At 45.3% G+C, this 27,387-nt stretch overlaps 1 protein-coding gene across 8 annotated transcripts in view; it reads left to right on the top strand.

Annotated features, from left to right (window-relative positions):
• Positions 1–17,141, top strand: part of PKP4 (plakophilin 4) — a 251,832-nt gene extending 234,691 nt beyond the window's left edge. For 6 of the 8 annotated variants that reach the window (XM_082657875.1, XM_082657876.1, XM_082657874.1 and 3 more), the window contains 8 exons: positions 104–277; positions 3,559–3,709; positions 7,041–7,236; positions 9,511–9,595; positions 9,719–9,836; positions 12,391–12,519; positions 14,266–14,339; positions 16,135–17,141. In XM_082657875.1, coding sequence (XP_082514001.1) covers positions 104–277; positions 3,559–3,709; positions 7,041–7,236; positions 9,511–9,595; positions 9,719–9,836; positions 12,391–12,519; positions 14,266–14,339; positions 16,135–16,383 — 1,176 coding nt within the window. In that variant the 3' untranslated portion in view covers positions 16,384–17,141. The remainder of the gene's footprint in view (positions 1–103; positions 278–3,558; positions 3,710–7,040; positions 7,237–9,510; positions 9,596–9,718; positions 9,837–12,390; positions 12,520–14,265; positions 14,340–16,134) is intronic. The other 2 variants (XM_082657879.1, XM_082657877.1) reach the window with 1 other exon arrangement.
• The last annotated feature ends 10,246 nt before the right edge of the window (positions 17,142–27,387 follow it).

The raw sequence follows: 27,387 nt of genomic DNA, 5'->3' as shown, positions 1-27,387 counted from the left end.
TTCTGCTTAGCTCTAGCTGAGTCTAGCAGAAAGGAACGTTTTCAGGTGTTGGACACTGTGTTCACATATTTGCTTCCACTAATGCGTGCTCTTTGTCTTTCAGTGGGATGGAGTTGGTCCTATCCCAGGACTGTCGAAGTCCCCCAAAGGGGTTGAGATGCTGTGGCATCCGTCAGTGGTAAAACCATATCTGAATCTTCTAGCAGAAAGTTCCAACCCAGCCACCTTGGAAGGCTCTGCTGGATCTCTCCAGAACCTCTCTGCCGGAAACTGGAAGGTAGGATACCTTCTACGTGTGCACACTTCTTGCAGTCAGATCAGCAATGATCATGGAAAGGGACACGGTTGTTTAGAGTTTGGTAAAGCGGGGGAGGAGAAAAGCAGGGAGACAGCAGTCGGCTCTGGGGATCCAAGGATGAATATGACGTAGCCCTTCCCCATGAGAAGCTGAAGGCTGGCGAGAAAAACAGACAGATGGAGCCAGTACAGTGTAGACCCCATGGGATATGTGTGCGGCAGGGTCTTGGAAGAGGACATCTAACCCAGCCTGGCAGGTGAGGGAGAGGCAAGGAAAGAGGGAGCCAGAACGTAGGGAAGGGTTCCTGGAAGGGTAGTGCTGCCCAAATGGAACCTTTAAGAATGAGTAGAATTAAGCCAGCAGAGTCAAGGTCGCGGTGTACAGGGAACCAACCAGATAAAGGGACAACAGGGGAAAGGCGTCACAGTGAGGATGCCGTGGGTGGACGCTACAAGCCGCTTGCCGGGACGTGGAGGGTGGGACGAGGAGTGCCCCCGTGGAGCTGGGCCTCGTGACCAGGCCTGACGGCCAAGCTTCAGGAGCTGGGACCCAACCTTCGGACCAGAGGGGCCGCTGAAAGGGTTTAAGGAGGCCAACGACACAGGCTGATGTGGACACTGTTGGATCCCATCTGCAGCAGCGCAGAAGGCGAATTTGAAGTAGAGGAAAGTTGAGGCTGGGATTCTGTAGGGGAGTCTGGTGAGAGATGCCGAGGGCCTGAATTAGAGCTGAGGCTGGGCCGCCATTCCTGTCTCAGACACTTATAGAACATACACATGGCAAAGTTTCCACCTCCACTAATACGTGTGTGACTTCTTTAGGAAAACTGAAGGTGATTTCTACTGTTACCACTATAAGCAAGTTCTCAAAACTTTTTAAATGTCATCTAACAACTTCCCAGACAATCCTTGTTTGAAACAGTTCAACCTCTAGAAATTTCCTAACAAGTATATTTTAGTAGAATTACTATAATGCTTGTTTTTGACTACTTCCTCCATCACCCCCTCCCCAAATGAAAATTGGCCATCGTTTTTTCTGTGACAGTGAAAAGCATTGCTAGGCCTAGGAAAGGTTTGTTTCATGCGGCCAGATGCTCTAATGAATCTATGCAGATAATTACAGCCTAGCGCTAAGACACCATGGCTATTTTGTTATTGTTCTTGATATGTGTGTGACTGAGTCACTTTGCTGTACAGCAGAGGTTGGCACAGCACTGGGAATCAACTATAGGTCAATAAAAGTGAATAAATAAATAAATTTTTAAAAAATTAAAAGTGCTGGGCTTCCCTGGTGGCGCAGTGGTTGAGAGTCCACCTGCCGATGCAGGGGTCACGGGTTCGTGCCTCGGTCCGGGAAGATCCCACATGCCATAGAGCAGCTGGGCCCGTGAACCATGGCTGCTGAGCCTGTGCGTCCAGAGCCTGTGCTCCGCAACGGGCGAGGCCACAACAGTGAGAGGCCCGCGTACCGCAAAAAAAAAAAAAAAATTAAAAGTGCTAATAGCTTAGCATCTAAGTGCTGGCTCTGGAGCCAGACCCCTTGGCCTTGAATCCTCCCCCACCCGCCTTACTAGCTGGGGGCCTCAGATCTCTCTGTCCTCAGTTTCATCATCTGTAAAATGGAAATAATACCTACCTCATTTGGCGGTTTTAAGGATTAAATGAGATAAATTTGGAGGACCCAGGAGAGGGCCTAGCACATAAGTATCAAAAATATTTATGTTGGTGACTCAGTGTTCACCTCCAGCTTCTTATGACCTGAGACTCATTTGATGATAATAAGAAAAAAGACAATGATTAAAATAGATACGATTTGAGTTGTAGAATTTTATTTTCTGGGATCTTTAGTAAATAAACGTTAAATGGCAAGGTCGTTTAAAATATAAACATTATATGGAAGTGATTTCAAAAGTGTCTAAAATAGTAAATCAAAATATTGGCCCTCATTAAGAAAACAAGATAAACATGGCCACAGATGTGATAAGTCAGAAGCTATCTGGGAGTGGTGATGGCTGTAGTGCTCTGGAAGGGAGGTACCCAGGGCTGGGCTGAGCCAGTTGGTCTCCAAGCGAGATAGGTGTTGGTTCTGTCCTTGCAGATTTCAGAGAGAGAAGTTGCCAAAGCTGCCCAAGTCCTTTACCTGATAGCAAGTCATGTGTTCTATTTCTCTTGCAGATATCATTTGATTTGGAAAATAGGAGTATTGACTTCATCCGAAGGAAGCTAATAGGATCTTTGAAATGCATCTTTTCCTTTTATTTGTGTTATTAGAATAATCTCTTCTGTTGGTATTAAGGAGACTGAGTAGTCAGTCACATATTTTCATGTTCAAAATAATACAAGTGGCTGGCAGATCTGTGTCCTCGTGTCTTGACCACAGCAGGAAAGTATTAGATATTTTATGAGCAACATTTTTCAATTATCCTAAATTTTGAAAGACAATTTGCATTGGGAAAAATGTCAGTGAAAACTCAAAACAAGATTAAAGACCCATTTTCAAATGTTACTTTTTTTGTTTATTTGTTTTCTCGATGATTTAGTGTTCGTTCCCAATTCATACGGTGCCCAAACTGACTCACCTTACACACTTGCCTCTTAATCACAAAAGAAGTTCTTGACTGTGGATTAAAAAAAAATAGCAGCAGCAGCTAACTAATCTTGAATGGTAAAGCATTTTGCACACAAATATACTTACTTTTTCACCAGTGTGTATTAATTACAATGCTCAATGTTCCTGGAGAATTCCTCTTCTTCTGAGGCAAGGGATTTTTTTCCAAGCAATTTCCTTGAAAGGTTACTAAACTGTAAATATTGTTGCAGAGAATACAGGGGAGAAATGACTTGATGGAAACAGGTTCTCCTTTAATGTGCACTGACCAGTTACCCTCTCTGCCATCCTATTTATAGCCTCTGGACCTGGCCTGGGGCCAACTGCAGAGAAGACACGCCATCCGTCCTTAATCATGTTTATGTAGCTGAAGTAGAAAATAATCACTGCCTTCTCTTTTCTACCCAAAAATATCTGCCAGATGGTGGCTTGAGCTTTTCAGGCTTTGGGATTTCTTTTTAAATCAGTCATCCTAGCTTATCTTTCTCCCAAACTGGTTTTCTCCTGACTGGCATCACAGATGTAATCTCCCGTTGGAAAGAAAACATTTAATCTATTAGTTTATCTTTTGGAAACATCTTTTTTTAGGCAACAGTAACATCTGAGAGTTGAACTCTGTTTTATATTACTTATTACCTTGTTTTATTTCCTAGTTTGCAGCGTACATCCGAGCAGCTGTCCGCAAAGAAAAAGGGCTCCCCATCCTTGTAGAACTTCTGAGAATGGACAATGATAGAGTTGTTTCTTCTGTGGCGACTGCCTTGAGGAATATGGCCCTAGATGTCCGCAACAAGGAGCTCATAGGTATGTTCTGGTGACCAGGTGAGCTATAAAGAGAGAAACAACAGCGTTTATAAAACTCTTCTTTTGATTTATAAAAATATGACATTTAAAATGATTAGCAACTCAGTCCTAGTCCCCAGTGTCTTGGCATGTTTGGTGCCCATGTGTCTGTCCTTTCTGACCATTCCTTTTCAGCAAGAGGCAGCCTCATTCATTAAACACTGGATCAGGAAGGTAAATTTTCAGAAGAGCTAGCAATTTCAGTCATACATTATAAAACTGCTTGGTAGATTTGGTGTATCTGTTTTCCCAGAGAGTCATTTCTTGAACAACCAAAAAGGTTTAATTCTCCCTTTTCTGATTTTTGAGATGTATCTGCTAATTCTCCAACACTACCGTGTTCTAAATTAAAAAAAAGAAATCACATGAATGTTTTATAGCTTTTCCCTCTCACATCTGTGTAAGTGCTCGCCTTAAAACAGAGGCACTGTTCCGAGGCCTGACCCCAGGGCAGGGTCAGGATGAGGATAAGGCAAGCGAGGCACACAGGGTGCACAATTTTTGGAGGCATTCACCCTTGGGTCCATCCAGACGTCGGATTGGCGCTTGCATGAACTTGAGAATGAGTGCCTCTTCAAAGTTGTGCACCCACGGCAGCTTAGCTTGCTTACCTCCAGAGCATGGCCACATCCCAAGCAGAGTGTGGGGAAAAGAAAAGATCAGAGACCCTCCAGTGGACCTCAGGTTAAACCCTGGATGTGCTGCTCACTGGCGGTATAACCTGGAGTGTCCTGTATGGAGCCCATGTGGGCTTCATTCCTTCATCTGAACTGAAAACTCTCCCTTGGTTCCCATCTCTGAAAGGGAGCTGCCCATGCCTGCACTCGTCACCGTGGGCTTGCTGTGAAAATGCCCCTTGTAAACCCCCCAGCTCCACGCCAGTCCTACAGCCGATGACAGGTCGGGGAGAAGGAGGGAAAATTTGACAAGATCTTATGTGGATTAGTGGATATATATTGAACTCATATTAAAATACACCTGCCATGATAGAGCAAGACAAAGGTGGAGAGAGAAAAGGAACAAGGACAACAATGTTTACCTCAGAGAGTGTCTACGAGGAGTCACCACGGCCCCTCACACAGTGCCTGGTAGACGTGCTATTTTAAATTATTGCCTGGATTAACCTGCTCTTAAAACACTGTCTCTTCGGGCCAAATTGTACCCCCCGGAGAGGAAAGGAGGCTCTTCCATGCCCTGTTCATAGCCAGCTCATGCCTGATTCCAATAGATGTGTTATAGCTCCAAGATCCCACATTTCCTTGAGAGAAATCCTTTAGGTCCCTAAAAAGATATTTTTTAAGTTATTTGTTACATCTATATTATTTGAATTTCTTATAAGAAGCCCGTATAGTTTGGGAGTTCTTAATGCTAAAAAACAGTGTTGGCCACACACACCTTGTGTCCTGTAATTCCACAAATGGGAGGAGAGAGATGGGAGAGCAGAGGGTGCACAGCCAGCTCCATGAGTGCTAAGACCTTGGGGAAGAACGAATGTATATTCAGGGGCGTCGCCTTCTCTCGGTGCATCCCTGTGTTTTCTGTGAATGTCCTCACCCCCTTTTAAACTTTCACGCGTGTTTTCTCTCTCCGCTGATGAGCATTATTTTACCCAGCTGGAGTACTCTTGAGCTGTCTCAGGAGTCACTTTTTCTTGTTTCCCCATGAAGATCCCTGCCTTCCTGTGTGGTCTGAGCCCCTCCCATAATCAGTATTGGACTCTGATTTACCCAGCACTTCTGTTGCTAAGAAGCATGCCCTTCTCTGACCTCTTCACTCTCTCCTCACATCCGTCACCAGCGCTAGCCATGGACTTTCTCTCCAGAGCCGTTTTTTACGAGGAAACAAAGTTTTGTCAGTTCACAAAAGTTGCTGCATACTCAACTGAGTCTGACCAAGCCAGCTGTCTGGGCTGCAGGCTCTGAAGGGACCACTAGGGTCACTCACAGACCGAGTGACTGGCCTTCTCCCAAGCCTCCAGAGTGCAGTTTAAAATTGTGCCGTAGCAAAGTGACAAATTACATGTCGTGGACCTTTTGGTCATTCGTGAGTATTCAGAATCACCAGTGCTAACTTATCATCTGTTCTTAAAAACCACATTTATCTTCTGGCTTACAGTGTCATCACTGCTTTTCCACTCTTCCTAACAACGTTCTCTGTGAGTTATGCCCGCGTCTTCACTTTGACGTGCTGTAAATTATGCGGCGTGTACTCAGGCCCTGTCTTCTTCTGCTTGCCATTGTGTATAAATAGGTCTTCAATAAAAACCCCATTTAGCATCCACTCAGTTATTAGCATAGGGAGAAAAGCTAAGAAAATATTTACTTGAGTTTTAGTTAATTTCTTTTGTCTGCAGTACAGTTATTCCAGTTTGTCAGTCAGTAACTGAAATGGAAAAAGCTTGAGATAATCTCTTTTTGGAGAAGAGTAAGGGGAATTGAGGATCTGTACGGAAATGCCTCAGTAGCAAAGGGACACCCCAGCCTGGTCCTGTCGGGAACTTTATTATTGCACTACTTCTGGGACGTAACATGCCCTTAATCTTCATACCAGAATTATACTTCTGTCTTCTTTAAAAGAAACGAGCATGTTGTTACTGATGTCAGACCAACTGATATAAACCCTCAACTTGATAAAAATGTGGGATGAATTGGGAGATTGGGATTGACATATAGATATATAGATATATAGATATATACCAATATGTATAAAATAGATAACTAATAAGAACCTGCTGTATAAAAAAATAAGATAAAATTCAAAAGTTTTGAAAAAAAAAAAGTGTAACTGTACCCAGTTCACATGTTGAGATCTAGAAAGATTTCATGAATTGTTTGGCAGCCTTACTTGGTCCAGCTTAAAATTTCTTCAAAGAAAAGTTTTTAAAGGCTTTAAGAGGAAGTTGTATTTCCTATATGACGCATAGGAACTGAATGGAGAGTAAAATTTACTGTCATAATTCCTTTATTCTTGCTGTTAATGAAAATAGTGGAACTAAAGCAACTTGTTTGTTACACCCAGTTTTATACCCTGATTTACATTTTCTTTCAGCAATTTGCAGTAAGGTTTTATAAACCAATCATTTCTTCGAGCAGCATGGCCATAGATGTTAACCTGCCCCATACAGTTAAAATGTTTGTTATTTCTTCTTTACCGTGGATTTTTTCTTTCCGGTTATTGTCTCTTTTGAGGTTTTGTTTTCAAGAGACTGCACAGTCACAACCTTTCAATGACAACAATAACAAAAACCAGGTCCCTTCCAAAAGTGGAATGAGCTCTCTTTTGCCTCGGGCAGGTAAATACGCCATGCGAGACCTGGTCAACAGGCTTCCGGGTGGTACCAGCCCCAGCGTGCTGTCGGATGAGACCGTGGCAGCCATCTGCTGCGCCCTGCACGAGGTCACCAGCAAGAACATGGAGAATGCCAAGGCCCTGGCTGACTCGGGGGGCATAGAAAAGCTGGTGAACATAACCAAGGGCAGAGGAGACAGGCAAGTCTGCTGCAAGGAGACGCCAGCGCCAGGCCCTCATTCCTGTGACAAGGGCCTTGGTCGAGGATACACTGCTTATTGGGAAGGATTTATCTGTGCACTTCTCACGTGCCAATAAGCTAAGCGGTTTCCAGCAGTTAAAACCTGTTTTTTGCTGGGAGAGGTATCTGTGGTCATGTGGCCCCTTTTCTGCTCTTTATTTTCTTAGAGCATCCCTCACCCCTACCGTCATTCCTGTCCCTAAAGCCACATTTGGCCGTTTTGACTCCTGGAAGAATCAGACGTTTCATGAGGAGGAAAACCTGGGGCCCCATCTCCCTTGGACCTTTGGCTCTGCTCCAGGCTCCAGGGCCTGTTCTGCAAGAACATCTTCTTAAATCCTCAGTTCTGGGATTATTTCACCTAAATAATATTTCACCTAAAATCACCACGTGCAGCAGAGCCAGAGCCTGTTGTGTGGCCTCAGGATGTGCCCTGGGCTTGGATCATACCTCTCTTGTGGGTGACACCCAAGTGATGAAGCAGCAGAAGTAGGGATTAGAGAATTGGTGGCAAAAATGGAAGGTTTCTTGTCACGGAGCTATAGCAGTGACTGTGAATTTGCCTTAGTATCAGATCAGAGAATCCTTCAAGGAAGCTGGAAGTGTAGGGCTGCTTGTCCCATACAACAGGACAGTAGCCTCCCGATCAGTCGTAAAATGGCCCACCCGTCCCCCCACTCTCCTCCTGCACACGGCAGTGGCTTCCCCGGGGTTATTTACGACCCCTCTGGCATCTGACAGCCCCCCCGGAGCGGGTGCCTTGTCTTTTCATTCACTGCTGCATCCTCGGTATCTAGAACAAAGACTGGCCCATAGTAGTAAACATTTATTAATTGGCTGAGTGTCAGTACTAGAACTCACACTATGTGTACTTTTTTTTTTTTTTTTTTTTTTTTGCGGTACGCGGGCCTCTCACAGTTATGGCCTCTCCCGTTGTGGAGCACAGGCTCCGGACGCGCAGGCTCAGCGGCCATGGCTCACGGGCCCAGCCACTCCGTGGCATGTGGGATCTTCCCGGACCGGGGCACGAACCCGTGTCCCCTGCATCGGCAGGCGGACTCTCAACCACTGCGCCACCAGGGAAGCCCCTGTGTATACTTTTGAAGAATAATGTAGCAAATCATATTCTCACCCCGCAGAAACCACAGCTACCAACATTATTCATATTTCCTTTCAGTCCTTTTCTGTTAGGTATCTTTTTTTATCTCATTAGTAATAAGTGCAAACACACTCATTTTTATTTCAAAGGAAACGAAACATTACAGATAAAGCTAAGGCCCTGTTCCACTAACTCCCCCTCCAGCTCCCTTCCCCTCTCTTGTAAGAGTAACCGAAATCACATTTAGTGCTCCCAAAATTTTGTGAGATAGGCTTTATTCGTGAAAGGCATTAAAAACAGGCTGGAGAAATGCTGAACCAGTGCCAAAATCTTTGTATATTGAAAAAAAAAGTCTAATTTTTTTTTTCCAATACAAGAGATTCAGAAAACCTGGATCAAATCAAGCTGTCTTCTGAACGTACACTTATTTTCCTTTTGATTAACTCACCAAGCTTCTATCTCTTGCCCACCTGCCACGTGCTACAGCAGTGAGCAGTTCACACCTGCCCGCAGGTAGCTTACATTCCATGGGTGGAACAGACAAGGTACCAGTGGAATGAGCAGCGCCTGTGGATGGTGCTGAGTGAAAGGCAGATAATAAAATCGGGGACAGTGATTGGGCTTGCCAGGGCGAGGAGGGGTTGTCACAATTTCAGACACACTGGTCGGGAAGGCCTCAGGGAGAGGGGAGGTAATACCTGACCTTATTTTCCAAGTCAAACACTAGAGCACACAGACACATCTGTTTACAAAGAGGCACAAATGACAAGAAGGCAGTGAACATGTTTTATATGAAGGCCTAATAATGGGGGTGGGGGGTAACTTAAGTTAACTTGGGAGGGTCCTCAGACACTTGAGATGTGTGATCATGGTCAGAAGTCGTGGGCTCATCCCGACCACAGCTTCTGACCACAGAGCCAAGTGCCTGTGAGCCTCTCTTTGGTCCTTGCCACCTCTGGCCAGCCCTGAACTTGACTGACTCCCAGGTACACCTGATTCCTTGGTGGTGGTTTCTAGCAGCAGCCTCCTTGCCCCCTGGTCCTTGGAGTGATGGCCTCTTGGCCATTGCTTTGCTGCCAGAGTCTCTTCAAGTGGAGCCGCCCATGTTCATTAACATCCCCACTCTCTCCCTAGATCATCTCTGAAAGTGGTGAAGGCAGCAGCCCAGGTCTTGAATACATTATGGCAATATCGGGACCTCCGGAGCATCTATAAAAAGGTAACTTACAAGAATAGCTCTGGCATAATTAGCATTCATGAGAGCACACGCTCGTAATCATTTATTGTAATGAAATGTCATTATCCACTTTGAGAGGTTTCTTTTCCTCTTTTAACTCCACAGGATGGGTGGAATCAGAACCATTTTATTACACCTGTGTCAACATTAGAGCGAGACCGATTCAAATCACATCCTTCGTTGTCTACCACCAACCAACAGATGTCACCTGTCATTCAGTCAGGTCAGTGGGTAAACTCCCCTTCTTGGTGAGAGCATTTGTGTGACAGAACATTGTTTCCCATTCAGAGATCGAACGTACGCTGATTAAGCCTGTCACCTCCAAACACTGAGGAAAGGAGAGTTTGCTCTTCAGGCTGAAAGCCTCCTTTGGGAATTACATGGTATTGTATACAGCAGACCCACTCTCCTCCTTCTGCTTTAAAAGTTTATGTAAGTTTACACCAACTGTGGCGCATAAAAGTATCCCGGGGTCCTCAATAGCATCTGTTCCCCCTAAGATTCTGCTTCACTAGGTTTGCAAAGGGGCCTGGGAACCTGCACTTAATAAGCTGGCCCAGTGATGCGGATACAGGAGAGTGGACGAACACACTTTGAGAACCACTAGGTTGTGCCTGAAAATGGCTGCCCTTGCCTGCCTGCAGGCCCTAAATCTGAAATCTCTTCAAAGTGATTTTTTTCGTTTTCTTGGTGAAAACTCTTAGAAAGAATCCCTTAGACGCGGGCTTTAGACCCATAGCCTGGGAGAGCCGTGATCTCCACCTGCGCCTTACTCCTCAGCAGTTAAAGCTTCATCCCCTGGCTGCCTTCCAGACCCCCAGCATCCATGGCTAATGGGAGCAGGCCCTGCAGGTGGCTTTACAGGAATTCCCTGTGATTTGTAAGTTGGGAATCTTGACAACCACACTACCTACCTATTGGTGGTGTTTAATTTGGTAGAAAGAATGTATTGAGGCTCAGACTGGGTTTTGTCGGGGGGGGGTTGTTTTTTGGGGGGGGTTTTTTTGCATGTAAGAACAGAATATTACTACCAAGTCGATTCAGTCCTGTAAATTTAATTCTTAACTAAATGAAACAGGAAAAGTAATAAATATCTTTTTCTATTCGGCTTTAAATCTCCCATTCTGACATATAAATATTACCTGTTGTATTCAACTGTGCTCCTGCTGGCAGTCTTATTTCTCACGTGGACAAATGTGACCAAAAAGACTAATATATGACTGGTGGTTCTTGTCACATAATTGGACGTCTCCGCTTGTACCAGGAATTTTTAAAAATTATCTCTGCCTACTGCATATGGTGTATATTTATGTCTTAGTTTTTAAATTATGAGTTGTTTTCTTGAAAGAGACCTCTGCTTGGTTTTTGGTACATCTTGCTGGGTTCCCAGGTGTAGCCTGAGGCTGTCTTGCTTTATAAAAATGCTCAGGATTCTTTAGAGACTCAGGAAGAGGGGTGCCTGGAGAAGCAAGAGAGTTTGCTGTTTAACGAAAGGCATGTGTACAGGCAAAAGAATAATTTCAGACAAATCAGGACATAGTCACTAAGCAATGAACTCGTTTTGAGGACCTCTTAAATATACGCACTGGACAGTGCTGACAGGCCCCGTCCAAGTTCGTAGGTCCCTCTCTGGATTCCATTTGAAGGTAGGATCTGATTCACACTTGTTTCTCCATTTATTCTGAGGACTGATCATCCACCCCTCAGCACTAGCACGGCATCTGCTTACGGGCACATCTCATATCTTGCTGATGTAATTATGGGAGGTGGGTGGCGATGGCCTCTGTCCTCCTACCTTGTAGAAAGTAGGCAGGATGAGAAGCACATAGACACTGCCCATGCATGCTCACTGTGTGTCAGTGAAGTGACTTTCTAGGGAAAATATTTTGATGTCAGTCTTCCTCTGAAAGCATCCGTGCACACAAAACCACTGGTAGCAGGGCCTGGGGCCTGCCGCTTTGAAGTGGATCCAGTGAATAAGTGACCACTCTTAATTACAAGATACTTCATTGCAAGCAAGATGTTTTTTTTTAATGAGAAAAAGAAGATGTTTTCCTTCTGTGCAAAAATGTCCCAGCAGGACACCCATGGGTAGACACATTATTATGAAATGTTTGGCTCCAGCTGGGATAAAAAAGCTGGGCCTTTGTGAGGCCTGGGCTTCTCAGCACCATGAGCTTGATGAGCAGGGCTTACGGAGTTTATAAATTTCCCTGACAGCTGATCACCATAAAAAGAATTATAAATTTTATGGGCTGGGCACTCTTATTCAGACACATTTAGAGATGCAGATATTTCTGAAATCATCAGAAATCAAAACATGCCGTAAAACATCTACTTACTGAAGAGCTATACATAACGGATAATAGATGGGTGTGTTACGAGTAAGTGAACTGAGATCATAAAGCAGCAAATGGAACTCTTGCATGACTGGGAAGTTACCATCACTCGGTTTCGAAGGCCCGAGCAGGTGGTTGAGACCCACCGTGTCAGTGGGGAAGCCGCATGATCCCTGCAACCACGTGCTGTGGCTCTCTAGCAAGCTTGGGGGTTGACAGTGCTGATCCTCACAGTGGCCGGCCTGCAGGTCACCTTCCAGAGACCCAGGGCTGGCTGCCCTACGACTCACAGCACCTCTAAGAGCTGACTTTAGTGCCAGCCACGTGCACTTCTAATTACTGACCTTTGTTTTTCCAGAGGGGACTTTCTAGAGACACTGACAGCCTGATTTCTCTTTCTTCTCTCTCTCTCCCTCCTCCTCTTGCCTCTCCCTTCAGTCGGCAGTACCTCTTCCTCACCAGCACTGTTAGGAATCAGAGACCCTCGCTCTGAATACGATAGGACCCAGCCACCTATGCAGTATTACGGTAGCCAAGGGGATGCCACACATAGAGGCCTGTACCCTGGTAAGACGCCAGTCGGGTGTGTGATAGAGTATCTCGAAAAGCCGCGTGTCCCCAGGCACTTGGCCGGTGGCCTGGGAGGTAACCTCTGCCTGCAATGAGATGGTCCCCCAGCAGCAAACCATGGTCCAGTCTCTGCATCTCCTGCTTCAGGGCCTTTTCCACTTGTTTTAAGTAAAAACAAGTGAGGGTAGTGGTCTGGTGACCGCACATAAAATGAGCACTGTATCCAAACGAGAAAGCGTTTCCGACTCCCCTGCAGCGCAGGCCCTTTGTCCTGCCCCCCTCCCCCCTCCCCTGTGTGTTCCAGAACCCTGAGCTCTGTGACACTTGGCAGGCCCACATCTCCTGGACTGACTCATAAATTCAAACCTGCGGATGGAGATTAATTCCACTTACATTTTTGTGGAGAAGAGTTTGAATGAATAACAAAATATATAACGGGATTCTCCTCAGAGTGATTATTTTTTAAGAATAACAAAAATGATGTTGCCCAGTATTAATATTTTTATGTCCTATTCAGAAAGCCCTGCATATAATTTACTTAAAGAAGGCCAACCTGAAGGGTTACCAAGGTTTCCTATTGTCTCCATTCTCAACTATGTTGCAAATTAGTACTCTACAGGTTTCAAATGAAGCAGTGTGAGCTACCAAAAAGTGGGGGGGAAACCCTCCTTTCTCAACAACAACAAAAAAAAACTGTTTCTTAAAAAGAAAGAAATAAAAACTGGTGGCAATTTAACAACTGCTGGGGGAGCAGTCTCAGTTGTGCTGTTGTCTTTAAGATTGTGATTTCACAGGACTGTTTACTAATCAACTACTGTTACTATGGCAATTAATAGCTCAGAAAATTGCAGATGCTACATTTCAAACACCAAGCTCTTTGCAGAGGAAATGCACATACCAACTGAAGTGCATTGTTGCTTCAGGTTTGCGGCAGCCTGCTTTATTTTAAAGATCGCCTCCTTAGCATGCACGCCCTTCTGTATCTTCTTTGCTTGCTTCAATAAACTAATTTGCCTCAAATATGTTTCATTTTCCTCATTAAAAAAAAAATAAAAATCTTTGCTAGCCTTAACAGTACTTGAAGGGTACCCAATGACATCATTGGGAGTCTACTGTGGACTCATGAAGACAGCTATCTGATTACCAGGTTCTTTTTGTTTTGAAACATACTTAAATATGGTGGACACAAGGATGTGCCCCCAGGTGGCCGGCCTGTTAGAACACACCTGTGCCTGCTCCTTCCAGGACCTGGGATTTTGAATCAACGCTGTTCTGAGGGCATGGAGCTTGTTCCACTGTGTTTCCCTACCCCCTCATCTGACCCAGTTCTCTAGCTCAGAGCCCTGGAAAAGCCGTGTTCCTTGGCACAGGGAGCGAGTCTGCTCTTCAGAGCCAGCCAGGGAAATCTTCACAGGTGGGAAGAGCTCAACCAGAGGTTGAGAAGGAGAGCTCAACCCGAGGTTGAGAAGGAACCCTTTTTGGATGAGCTATGCATTGGCATTGCTTTTTGGTGAAACACACAGCCTCTCTTTGCCGTATTCATTAGCCCCTAAGAACCCTGGGTAAGCAGCAAGCAGGCTTGATCCAGGGCACCCAGGCTGCTGACTGGTCCGGGGCTGTGCTGGCACCGGGGAAGGCAGGGCCTGTCGGGGACGCCACCAGCCCTAGAGCAGGGAGTCCACACAACCTAATGGGACAGAGTAATGAGCACTAGTTTTAATTTCGTAAAATATTTTCTTACAGGCTCCAGCAAACCTTCACCAATTTACATCAGTTCCTATTCCTCACCAGCAAGAGAACAAAATAGACGGCTACAGGTGAATTTGCAATATCATTTTTACAGAAGGCCGATTAGCAGGGATCAACACAGTAAGGGGTCCGCGCCGGTTGACTTACCTGAGCTGGGCCCACCCGGCAGGGGCCGAGGAGCTTTCCCGGGGGAATCTCTGCTCCTCGGAAGCTCATCCGTGGTTTAAGCAAATCACTTCCACAATAGCCTTATGTCCTTGCATATCCGAATTGGTACCACCATGCCACTGATGGCAACCAGCTGAGAAGTCTTTAACTCCTATTCTTTGCCCAACAGTTTCTTTTCCCCACTCTTATTTTTTTTTTCCTGTTAATCTTTAAAATCTCTTCCATCCTGTGGGTGCGGAAAGGTTGGTAAGCACACTTCATTCTCTCTTCTCATTGTTCTTTTTTGTACGTACACCTCTTTCTCCATCTTCATGACTCCCTCGCATCCAAGCCTCCGTGGTTTGAAAACACCTGAGTCCACAGCCAGATCTCTATTAGGCTCAGAGGTCAGAGTGGACCCAGCCCTGCAGGGGTGAATTCCACTCTCCATCACAATAGGGACTAGTGATTGTAACGTTCAATCTCTGCGTTCATGAGGGGCCTTGAAGTTCATTTTGGTCCTTCCTGATGCCATGTCCACCTGGGCCATCTGATCTCTCCTCTTACCTTCCATTAACACATGAGCAACTGGGGGTTTCCCAAACAAGCCTGTATCCTGCTCTGCAGAAAAGGATGCTCTTAGACCTCCCTTCACATCATCTTTTCTCTGTAGATGGAAGAAGAAGAACCTCTCAAGTTACTCATAATCTTCTTTAGCCAGGAGAAATAGCCTCAGAATCGTAACTCTAATTAAAAAGCAAGTTTAGCTCTGAAATCCTTATAATATTAGAATGCGTTTAGTTCCAGAACGTGGTGTTGATACCTATGTGATAAATATGTTACATCTTACTAAGAGGGGGATTTGGGCATGATCGGGGGAAAGACAGACATTAGAATCATTACAGTTTTTCTCCAAACATGTTTGAAGAAATTAATGTGAGGTCAGAGATAAGACAACACAAAAGAAAATGAGGGCAGGGGTGGATGAAGCCCACCTGTGTTTCACCTTGCTTCCTTACAGATGGAGTTATTATTAGCCCCAGCTTGGGGAAGTCTTTTCCTTTAGAATTGTATGTGCTCACGTATCTCTTCTAATTTTGCTACTCTCCTGCCCAGAGACTGCCTTATTCCTTTAAAAGCACAGCCAGCAGTGTTTCCAAAGTGTGACTGTTCACCAAACTACATATTTCTTTTTCTTTTTTATAAACATCTTTACATGTTTCTTTTAAAACTGAGGGATGGACTCAGTCTTCATCTCTGAGGTAAATGTTTTAAAAGATGGTTGTGCAATTACACAACAATCCAAAGCCCAAAAATCCAACCTTTAACTAATGTGCTAATGGTTTCCCTGTGTCAAAGCAAAAATCAAGTCTATCCTTTCATTGGGCACGCCCAGGTCACAGGCTCCTCCACAGCAGAGCACGGAACTCGGCCTCTAGTAAGGAGGGAGGTGTCTTGGGTTCTCCCAAGGCGCTGACTTCTAGAGGCCATAGGAAAGGACTTGAGCAAACTGCCGGCCTGCCTGTAAACATAGTGTAAAATCCCTACGGTCCACTAGTGAACATACAGTATGCACCAGAAACAACTTTCAACCATAAATTCACAAACACTGAAAATTGCTTTAAAAATATGAAGCAGGAAGCCCACGTTAATTTTCCCTAAACATGTACTTCCAAAAATTGCCTTGATTTATTTGCTTTTTCATTTTGTCAACAGCATCAACAGCTGTATTATAGTCAAGATGACTCCAACAGAAAGAACTTTGATGCATACAGATTGTATTTGCAGTCTCCTCATAGCTATGAAGATCCTTATTTTGATGACCGAGTTCACTTTCCAGCTTCTACTGATTATTCAACACAGTATGGACTGAAATCGACCACAAATTATGTAGACTTTTATTCCACTAAACGACCTTCTTACAGATCAGAACAGTACCCAGGGTCCCCAGACTCGTGGGTGTAGCATCAATGCTTGGGAGAGGAACTCTTTCTTTCTAACCTTGTTTGGATTGAGATGAGAAGTCCGTCTTGCTGATTTGCTGATGAAATGTGAAAGTGACATGGAAGGAATGAGTGAAGAGAATTTTTTTTTCTTTTTTGAGGAATTATCAGGGAAGTGAGGCAACCTTTGGGAGGGAGGACTTTCTAAGCTCTACTTAGGCATTAGATCTAATTACCTGTAGATTCTATAGTCTGGTGAAGGTGTGGGCGATGTGATGAGAGGTTTGTGAAATGGGTGAAATGAGATGGGGGATGTGTAGGTCAAATCAAATTAAAGATGATTTTTTTAATGTGAATAAGTTATGTTCTGATAGTTTGTACAGAAAAAAAATAATAAAATGGATGCCCTTCATGTTTTATTGCTATTACTAAATGTCAAGATTGTATGCTATTGTGTCTTGTAAATTTCTTTTGTTGGTGTAAATATGGAAATGCCACATTGGTTGAGTGCCATCATCTGTAACGCAGTGTGTCATTTGAAAAGAGATTTGAAGAAACTGACAGCTTAAAAAACAAACGGGAAACCCAAGGAATCGTTAGCAGTTAAAAACAAACTACAACATCCTTTGTTTTCAAAATGAATAGTGTACCTTTGAAGCACAAAGTCCAGTCTGGTATAGCAGCGCCATGCCCATTCCCTTGCCTCTTTCATAGGACACTTCACTGCCATTTTCTATGCACATGAAAGAAAAATAAATGTGGAAATTTCATCCTTGGAAATTTGTTCCCTGTTCTTTTTTTTTTTTTTTCTGTGTATGACACGGAAAAGCAGATTGATAAATGCGAATCTCATTGCATCATGTAGGAAACGGCTTAAATATATCGAACTATTTTGGACTTTTCCTAGTTCTGTACAGTTAATACACTTTGTGAGATGGACTATACCAAAGAATGAAGCTGTGAACTTTCCTCCTCTTTACCTATCTTAGTGTTTTTATTTCTTGGGTTCTGTTTTGAATCTAATGCCCATTACCGTTTTATCATGTTTTTTTTCCAGACTGCTGTATATTTAACACCACTTTTCAACGAAGAGAAATTACATCTGGCAGCCTGGCCCTAACTAAATTGACAGACTCCTTTGGGCATCACTTTAAGAACTCCATAACTACATAAGAACAGTGGTCGGGCATTTATTGGTTGGCACCAACGTAATAGACCAAAACAAATTCTAAATTATTTTGCTAAGTGATTCCATGAGACAGAATAATTCCTGGCTTAGAGACAGGGTGGGGAGGCCCCAACCTGCATGGCAGGCGGGGGTCTTAATGCCAAACTGCATCACTTCTGAGCTTTTCTCCATCCTTGGAGACGACAAGGGCATCAGCCCCGGGAGGCCCAAAGTCTGAGGCCTTCCCAAGTCTGGGGTTTCCACCCTGCATCTTACATGGGAAACAACCCATATGGCAAGTCAAACCCAGAGGTGTTGACTCAGCTCAGTATATCCTGCGTATATGACACAAACCCTAGACGAAAACGTGTGTGCTTATATTTGTGAGTGCACAGAAAGAGTCCCAAGGGAAAAGTGCTTTCCCTTGCTGAGTGGACTGCGACCCAAGGTTAGGCTCCAAAGTGAAATGGAAGTACAAGTATAAGCAGGAAGATTCCCGAAGGCTGCCAATGGGGAGCCTTCCTGACATGCAGGTTCTCTGAAATGACACTTGAGCCAGTTCCCACAGACTGCCCAGCTGCCTCCGCCTCACGTGCCCTGGAAACAGCCCTCTTTAGACGGCAGAGGCTGCCAGACTCCCCCCAAGGAACTGGCATCAGGACTTTGGAGATGTCTGGTATCCGTTTGAGTTTTGAATCACTGACTTCCCTGAACCTGATTGATTTTTGTGCATCTGGGTTAAAGGCCCTCCCCCAGGGAGTCAGGAATACAAGGGAATCTGCAGCCGGCCTGAGCTAATTGAGAGTGACTGTTGCTTTTAGGGACCTCATTAGCCTTTGGGGTAACTTAGCGGACCCAGGTTCCCCATCTGACAGAGCATTTCAAAAACTGACCCAAATTTAGATTGCAAAGAACTCACTTGGGCCTCCAGCCAGACCTTGTAATGGGACCAGAAAGAAGCCTGTGGGTGACGACTGGGCAGAAAATCAGATGCCCTCTCAGGCTCCTCCCTTATAACCAGAGAAAAGAACCTGCAGACGGAGCCTGAAAGACACAGAACTGCATGATGGATCAAAGAGCTGAGCCCACTCCCACTCCAAGGCATAGGCATGAAACTCTACTAAAACAAAGTTGACTTTCTGCTGCTGCCCGGAAACGTGACCCAGTAGAACGCAGAATTCAGCTCTCGTGAAGAGGGCTGCGCTTCCACTCAGCCAGGATCGGCGTACTTCCACCCAATCCTGGAGAGTCAAGGCTGAACTGAGCCGATGTTGGTCAGCTAGACCAGGTTGCACCCTGACCGCACATCAGAACCACCTGGGAAGCTTTCATAGATAGGAGGGTCCCACCCTGACCCATGGAAACCCCAGGAGGTGGGGTCCAGGCATCAGTGTTCTTGAGAAGCTCCCTGGCTGATGGCAATGTGCGGTCAAGGTGAGAGGCCACTTGGCCTGCGTGCCATTCCCTCCCCTCACCACCTTCCTGCCCTGTGACCTGAAAGTTTAGTGGTTGGAGTTTGGGGTGTGAAGTTTGCCTGGAAGAGAGTGATAAAGATTTGGAGTAGTAAAATTGAGATCTTAAATTTAGAATGTCAGAAGTGAGGTTTTTCTTCTTGGCCAGAGTATATATCTTTTGCCCATGCATACTTTTTAAAAAGTTATGAAAGCCCAAGGGTGTTCCATGGGTGTCAGAAGTGATGACTTCAGACTTCCCTGGTGGTGCAGTGGTTAATAATCCACCTGCCCATGCAGGGGACATGGGTTCGATCCCAGGTCTGGGAAGATCCCACATGCCGTGGAGCAGCTAAGCCCACAAACCACAACTACTGAGCCCTCACACCACAACTCCTGAAGCCTGCGTGCCTAGAGCCCATGCTCCGCAACAAGAGAAGCCACCACGATGAGAAGCCCACGCACTGCAACGAAGAGCAGCCCCTCTCTCCGCAACTAGAGAAAGCCCGCGCGCAACAACAAAGACCAAACTCAGCCGAAAATAAATAAATAAGTAAGTAAGTAAGTAAGTATTTAAAAAAAAGAAATGATGACCTCACATAACACTTCCAGTCATCAATCCCTGGCCAGTGTTTGGTTGTCCAACGTGATTGCTGATTCTTGCAGTGAAATACCACTAGTTCACTTTATCTAGCACTAACGATGTGCTACTAGTATCACAGACATCATTTAACCCTCACAGCAAATGTATGGAACCTGTACTGATAGCCCATTTTATGGATCCTGAAGCTAACTTGGAGGGTAACTTGCTAAAGGTGACATAATGAGTGGCAAACGCCAAGGTTAGCACCACAGTCTACCTTAACTACAATGCCAGTGTTTTTAAAATTCAGCAATCTGAGTTTTCAACCGAATTATTTTCCTGAAAATTTCTCATCGGTCTTAAATTTGCCGAAGGGAAATTTATCACAAAGGATAAAGGAAAAACTATCATCACTTGCCATAAATAAAAGGCAACCATAAAACATTTGAGGGGCTGAATTTATCTAAAAAAAAAAAAAGAGGCAACCATAAAAATGAACATTTAACTATTAAACATACAAATATCCATGTACCACCAAAATTCATTGTCTACCACCACTGGTGTTACATGAACCTCATTTCTGGAAATGTGGGTCCTGATCATATATGATGATTTAGGTTGGGCTGAGAACTCCCCTTAAAAGAACCTTGTCTATGAACACAGGCCTGTTAAAATCTGCCACTGGGCAACCCTGTCATTTTGGAGTCTCAGTAATACCTTTGGAGGAACATGTATCTAAATCCACGGGATGGTGGTTTTATTTCCATGATCAAACCAGATTATAAGGAAAAACTGTTTGCAAATTTGGCCATTGCTGCTCACTTAGATTTTTGAAAATTTTTTATAACAGCATTATTCATAATAGCCAAAAACTGGAAACAGCCCAAATCTCCAATAGGAGAATAGATAAATAAATTGGGGTACACTCATAATGGAATACTAGTCAGCAATAAAAAAGAATGAACCACAGATACTCATAATAACATGGGTGAATCTCAAAAACATGCTCAAAAGAAACCAGACACAAAAGACTATACATACCGAATGATTCTATTTTAAAAAGAGGCAAAAATCATCTATGTTGATAGAAATCAGATCCATTGTTGCCTACTGAGTACCAATACCTACAGGGGTATTGACTAGAGCACTTTAGGAGATGATGGAAAGGCTCTATATCTTGCTTGGGGTGGCTCTTACACAGATGTATACATTTAGGAAAACTCATCAAAATGTAGACATAAGATCTTACATTTCATCACATGTAAAATTTATTCCAATTAAAAAAATTAACACTTCAAAAATCATGAAAGAAATGAGTGATGACATTGTCTGAGACTTAGTTTTATAACCTAGAATCAAAGTTATTCTTCCTAGTCTCCCGAGTTGAGAAAAATCCAATTTATAAATTTCAAACCTTATAAAACATCTACTTACAGTGGTTCTCACACAAAAGATTTCAGCACAAAATTCTTTGCAGTTATATACACCAGTCTGCTTAAAAGCTGACAGCTTACTAAAGTTAAACAATTCCAGAAAATTGATATTTGAAAAGCACTGTATGGGAGAGTCCTTTTGAATGAGCCTGTGACTGGACAGATTTACGTATGTGTTGACAAGAAAGTAAGTTGAAAAGTAAAACTCGGGCTTATGTTTAAACATGTTGCCAAGAGAGAGAAGTGTGTCACCCCTTTTATCTAATGATCCAAAGAGATGTGTAAACAAACACCTCACCCACCTTGGTGCTACCCAAGCTGAGGGAAAGGAATGTGGGAAAGGAGACCTTTCAGCAAAGTACCAGAGAGGTATTAGCACAAAAACAGGTCAGTGAAATCAGAGGTAGAGCAGCTAATAGGATTTTTTTTTTTAACTCTACAAATGCAGGGTGGATTGAATTCAAAGAGGATCTTGCTATAGGTCAAGGAAATCCTTGCTGGAGAGGAAGCAGTCTTAATTAGTGTGCAACTGGCGAGGGGGGTTGAAGAACAAAGGACGCAAAGCATGTTGGGGGATTCCATAGGCAGCTTCCATTCTGATAGGGAGCTGCCCTCTTCTGACCTATCCAGGGGCTGGACCTCAGAGACCATGTGCAGCCATGAGCTGCCACCCATACAGAAAAACTTCTCAGCTGGTGCTTGTCCATTCTGCCCCGCTCCAGGAGATCCTGCCTTTTGACTCCGGCCTTACTCACCCTTACGATAGAAGTTTGCTGTTATTCATCGGTGTGGTGGCTTGACTTGGCTTGCTGTCTTTATGAATGCACTTACTCAGGACAATCTTTCAAGGCTGCAGACACAAAAAGGAAATTATTAGCAACCAAATTATGACTTGAATTGTATCTGTTTTAGTGCTTTTCCCTGTTTTTTATGTCAGCAGCTTCACTAGAAGCAGCTGGCCTGTCCCCTGAGTGGCTATTTGTACCCATTGCTATTGCCTAATTCTAACTTGAAATCACCAAAAAGCATTTTGTGCTGTCATAATCATTTGCATGAGCTATAACAAGCTCTTTCATTATAAAAGCCCCATCCAAAGGTTGGGGAAGTTTTGATAGACTTCATGACACAATGGGCTAATTCACCCTCCATTCATGCCCCAGTGATTCCAGAGCTGACCAGTGCATTATCTTGTAAAGTAAACACAGCTTCTGCTGGGTCAGAGGTGTAATTCTGAGATCAGTGGGAAAATATCCAATTCTTCCTCTGGAAAGCTCCTATAACTGTTCAGTTGCTTCCCCAAAGGCAACACCCCTGAAATTTGCCTTTATTTGCTGGTGATGGGATATAATGTGCTTGGCTCCAATGCCTTGATGAGCTGCCATCCACTGAGTACTAATGTAATAAAATGACTTCGGGGAGGTTGATGCCCTTCCAGGGTCTCTCTTCAGGGTTCTGCAGAGTCAGTTGCCGTCCCATCCCAATCCTAAGGAACTCTCTTTTCCTCTCAGGTGTGAGAATGATACAGGTGTGCCCAGCTTCCTGGGGCACTAGAGGAAAGGATTCAATCCAGATGGGCTCCAGGTTGGAGATGACCATAATAGGAGGGGATCTGGCAGCCATTACTGAAATGGTTGTGCAATGAGGAATGCATTTCAGGCCTTTACAGACTATTTTGTGAAGACAAGCCAGAAAGCACATTCTGTAGCTGAATGATTAAAATATTTACATATCCACCAACATCCCTGCAATCATGGCTGGCCTCAGTGACCAGAAATCTCCTTTTTGTCTCTAAACTGTGATCTAAAGATAATGGTGTGTTCACTTTGCAATAATCAGTTTGCAAATAATTAGGTGCTCCTTTTCTCACTTTTACTGCTTGTATCCTACTTTTGAATTGCTTCTTTGATAATTAACACTTCTGTGGAGAAAAGCTATCAGAGGAAAGGTGCGGTGATACTGAAACTCATCCAGCCTGTCACTATATAACATCTTAATTAGAGAAAAGCTGGCCTAACACCACCTGGAACTATTAATAATATTATCCTCTGAGGCCACATCACTGGGTTGTGGTAGTGACATATCATCACTGAGGAATTATATTTGGTTGATAATAACAAAATCCCCCAAAGTTGTGGCTTCAACAAGATGAGTTATAGAAGGCCTTGGATTTTTTTCTCCCTCACATACGGAAATCAACAAAGAAAGGCATACCAATGCTAGTATGGTGGTTCTACAATGTCCTCAGGGACCCAGGCTCCACCCTAATCTCTGGGTATGGCCCTCATCCTCATGGCTTCCAAGCTGGCTGCTGGAACTCCAGCCATCACATCCTCATTCTTCAATGAAGAGAAGCCCTCACTCGTCAACTCAATTGGCAGGAAATGTGGAACCGCCAACTGAGTTAGCCTCTTGAAAGAGCTTTTCTAGACTCCATCCCATATATCTCACTGGAAGAGTAGTTTAACCTGGACTCATTGCTGCCTCTGCTCACGTAGGGGTTCTGTTAGAAAGGAAAATGAGGGTATGGATAAGGCTCTATAGGTCTCTGCCCAAGATATAGATGATGTTACGGGGTGATCTCTACATTTCTATTACAGTACTTGGGTTCCTATGAATGTAGGCTCCAAGCCAGAGACCTGTGTTGTATTAATTCTGTGCTTGGGCAGAAGCCAGTACCCAGCCCTCACTAGACATGAAAGATAAAGCTGTATAAAATTTCTCAAGCTCAGGTTGTCCTAGAAGCAAGACTTCCCATCAGGTCAGTTTCAACTTACTGACCCATCTCGCAACTTAGATGTTAACCACAGAAAGCCAGGTACCATCAGTAATCTATGGTCAGAAACCCCGCCCTGTGGTGGGTTCTAATCTCTGAGGGGCAGAGCCATAGGTGTCCTCAGAAGAGCTTCAGAAGTTGAGGATAGGGACTCTGGCCCCTCTACCCACTGCATCAAAAGCAGCCCCCTCTGAGCCCATCAGAACAGACAGCGGCCATCAAGTCAGCTGTCAAGGTAAACCTCATAGAGTAAGAGGAACTCAACTTCGGGTTAATTAACTTCAGGTTAATTCTAAGCAAAGGCACGAGAAAATAAATGAGAATGGCATGGGGCTAACGAGAAAACCAGCTGAACCCAAGGACAGGGAGAAGGGCAAGTGGAAAAGGCAGAAAGAAGCAACAAAGAGTTTCTCTCACTGGTTTGGGTGAGAACAAACCTCCAAATAATAACCCTTTGCTGAGTGTTTACTAGGATATTGAGTGTCAAGGGCTGCGCTAAGTGCTTTACACACAGGAGCCCATTTAATCTTCAAAACAGTCCTAAAACAATGTGCAAGAGAAGATTGTGCTCAAAAATGGAGCATGAGTAGCTCAAGGTGATATCAATCAGAGATCTGTTGGATTCTAGAACCCCATCAGTCCTTCTGGGTCTCCCTGATGAGGCAGAAGAGCAGTCACCTCCAGCCTTCACATAATCTAAATTTCTGCTAAAGTAAGCCCATGAGACAACCCCTCTCCCAGCCAGGAATTCCCCTCCAGCTTCCTACTAGCTTCTCCGCCAAATTAGGCTCAAAGAATGTAAACCAGTTTTAACGTTTGCCTTAGCAAAGACAGCTAGGAAGATACTTTACCGGCTCAAGTCAAAGTAGATGTTTTGAAAACTACAGAAAACTATAAAGTTGCCTGTTCACAAACTATGCTCTGAGTTTTGGCAGATCTGCTGCAAAAGGCCTCAAGGAATAAAGCAAACCCGAGAGAGCACCTTACGAGCTCCGTCAGCCCACCGCCAGCAGCCCAGCCTGCAGGAGCAACTCAGCTGGGAACGTCTGAAGCCTGGGCAGGAGGAGGGGGCAGGGGGCCCGGCAGAGCAGCCTGGGAAAGGGGCTGGTGGCCTCCAAGCCTGAGAAGGCCCTACCCCCTACCCTAGCTTTTGTGAAGAAAGGGCATACACGGACGGCTGACCCACAGTCCTCCAAGTCTCAAAAGGGAACCATGGGCACCTCGCTCCTCTTCAAGGGGCAGAGGAGGGACCACCTGATGCGCCTAGGAAAATCCAAGGTAAGCTCAGGGCGCTCAGCGGCCCGGGTGAACGCCAGAGCGTCCAGCCTGCCTGCGCGGTGGCTGGACCGCCCCCCTCGCCCGCGAAGTCCTGGCTGGGTGAGTTCTGTTCACCCGGGTAGCTATGGAAGCCTGCTTTTCACTCTGGTTCAGGCTATAGGTCCTAAATCCACTTCCCAAATGAGAACGCTGACCTGCGTTTGCATACACTATACACCTGGGCGTGCCCTTCCCTGATCCTGACCGCAAGAGAGGAGAGGAGTGCGTCCTTATCACACAGGGACCGAACTGAATCTCGACATGTAAACCAGAAACCCCCCTCCCCGGGAAAAGATAAGAAGAGGGTTTGTCTTGGGTGCTGGGGAACAGACACCATACTTCGAGGGCGGGAGCCCGCCTTGCTAACCCGGGCAGCACCCAAAACCCTGGGAAAACAGCCGTCCTTTTGGAGAACACAGCCGAACCTGAGGTTGAAACTGGATTTCCCACCTCTCCCCTCGCATCCCCACGTAGAATTTAAGACAGTCAAGTCCGTGGTGCAGGTCTGAGCTGACCTACCCGCCCCAGTCAGAGGCTGAAGGGAGGCTAGAGAAGCAGGAGTGGAGAGCATCCGGGTGGGGAAGTCCGCTGGGGTGCGGAACACCAGGGAGGGCCGTCCCCCTAGCCTGGTGCCCCCGCCCCGGGGCGCCACGTTCATGCTGTGTCTCAGGCACTGAGTAAAGCCCTTTGCCTGGATTGTCTCACTGGGAGGTTGTGAGGAGAGGGTCACTGCGACCCCATTTTACAGATGAGGAAGCCCAGTCTAGGGAGGTTAAGAGACTCACCCCAAGTGACAGTGGCAGAGCGTCTGCCTCCAGAGCCACTTCCCTAAAGGAACATCAGGCTCTCACCTATGGGATGAGTAGCTGCCCCTCTGCTGGGAGAGCAGGGAAGCAGGGACGGGACCTCTCCCAGCAGCCGTAGCCCTCTCAACCTTTGTGGGCCAGGTGGAAACTCCATTCCCCCTTCCTGTTCTGTGACTGGATGGGTAAGGCGGGCCAGCCCTGCCCTCTCTTCCCGCCTCTCACTGTGTCACTGTACCCCCCTGGGGGGCTCTGCTCTCCCATGCCCAGTATCCCGTGTTCCCCACTAACTCTAGAAAGCCTCCCTTTCTGCTTCTCCCCGCAGGCCTGCCCTGGGCTTCCAATCACCTCTCTATCCAACGTGATGGAGTGAATGTTTTCCAGCCCATGCCACCCCCAACCAGACGCTGCACACCTGGAGTGAGCGTGCAGCCAGCCCTAACTTCCCTCACGGGATCAAGCAAGTGGATTTCAGGATACTAAGCAGCTCTCAGCACTCGAGAGACCACTTCATCCTTTTGCTGAGTAAAGGAGTTTCCCACGTTCCTTGGAAGATTAGTTCCACAAGTTGTCCCTAGAAAGAGGTTTATGCTCAGGTAAGTCTGGAAAATGGAGCATAATATCGCTCATGTAGAGATTCACAGTACCTTTAATGCTCATTTTGGGGACTCTGAGAAAACTTGCAGTAAATACTGGGTTCAGAAGTCCAGTACTTCTCAAATTTATTTGACCCAAGAACATTTTGTTTTGAGGAGTGGGCACCTTTTTTAGAAAACAGTGTTCAGTGGAACACAATTTGTGCAATATGAGAGTAGATAAAAGTTATTTTTCCTCAATCATAGTGATCTCAGGGGCTGCAAGGGGCTGCAGCTTGAAGGGGGATCTTAGTTCCCTGACTAGGAATCGAATCCAGGCCTCAGTGGTAAAAGTGCCGAATCCCAGCCACTAGAGCACGAGGGCCAGCAGGCTTGAAACAGAACCTCAGTCCTCATTTTCTCTGAAGAAGGAATTCAGCAAAGAGACAAAAGGTAGTGAAGCAGGTAAAGCATTTATTAGAAGAAAAGTACATGCAGAAAGACGCACAGGTGGGCTCAGCGAGACAGTCGCACTTTTGAGGTGACTTAAATTGCTTATATGGGGGCAGTTTTCCGGGTTCCCTCTGGCCGATCATCTTGCTTTGTCTTGCATCCTGCCTGTATTTGCTCTGACTCAGGGCCCTTCCTGATGTGCACATGTGTCCTTTAGCCAAGATGGATTCCAGCCTGAGGGTCTCTGGGAGGTTGGCAGGACGTATTATGGACTAGTGCCCCTTCCCTTTTTTGACCCCTGAGGAACCTTTTTGCACATGTGTAGTCAGGGAAGTCTCCTTGAGCTCAAGAATGGAAAATGTGCTCATCTTATCTCTCTACTCAAGCAGAGCTCAGCTCCTCTCTGCTCCTGCCTTTTTTTCCTTTAAGTGCCAGCAGGAGACAAGCTCCAGCTGTTCACCCCGGAGCCC

The sequence above is a fragment of the Grampus griseus genome (genome assembly GCF_964374135.1).
Source record: "Grampus griseus genome assembly, chromosome: 7".
Taxonomy (NCBI): domain Eukaryota; kingdom Metazoa; phylum Chordata; class Mammalia; order Artiodactyla; family Delphinidae; genus Grampus; species Grampus griseus.
Note: the sequence above shows the minus strand (reverse complement) of the source record. Positions and strands in the feature narration are given on the sequence as shown.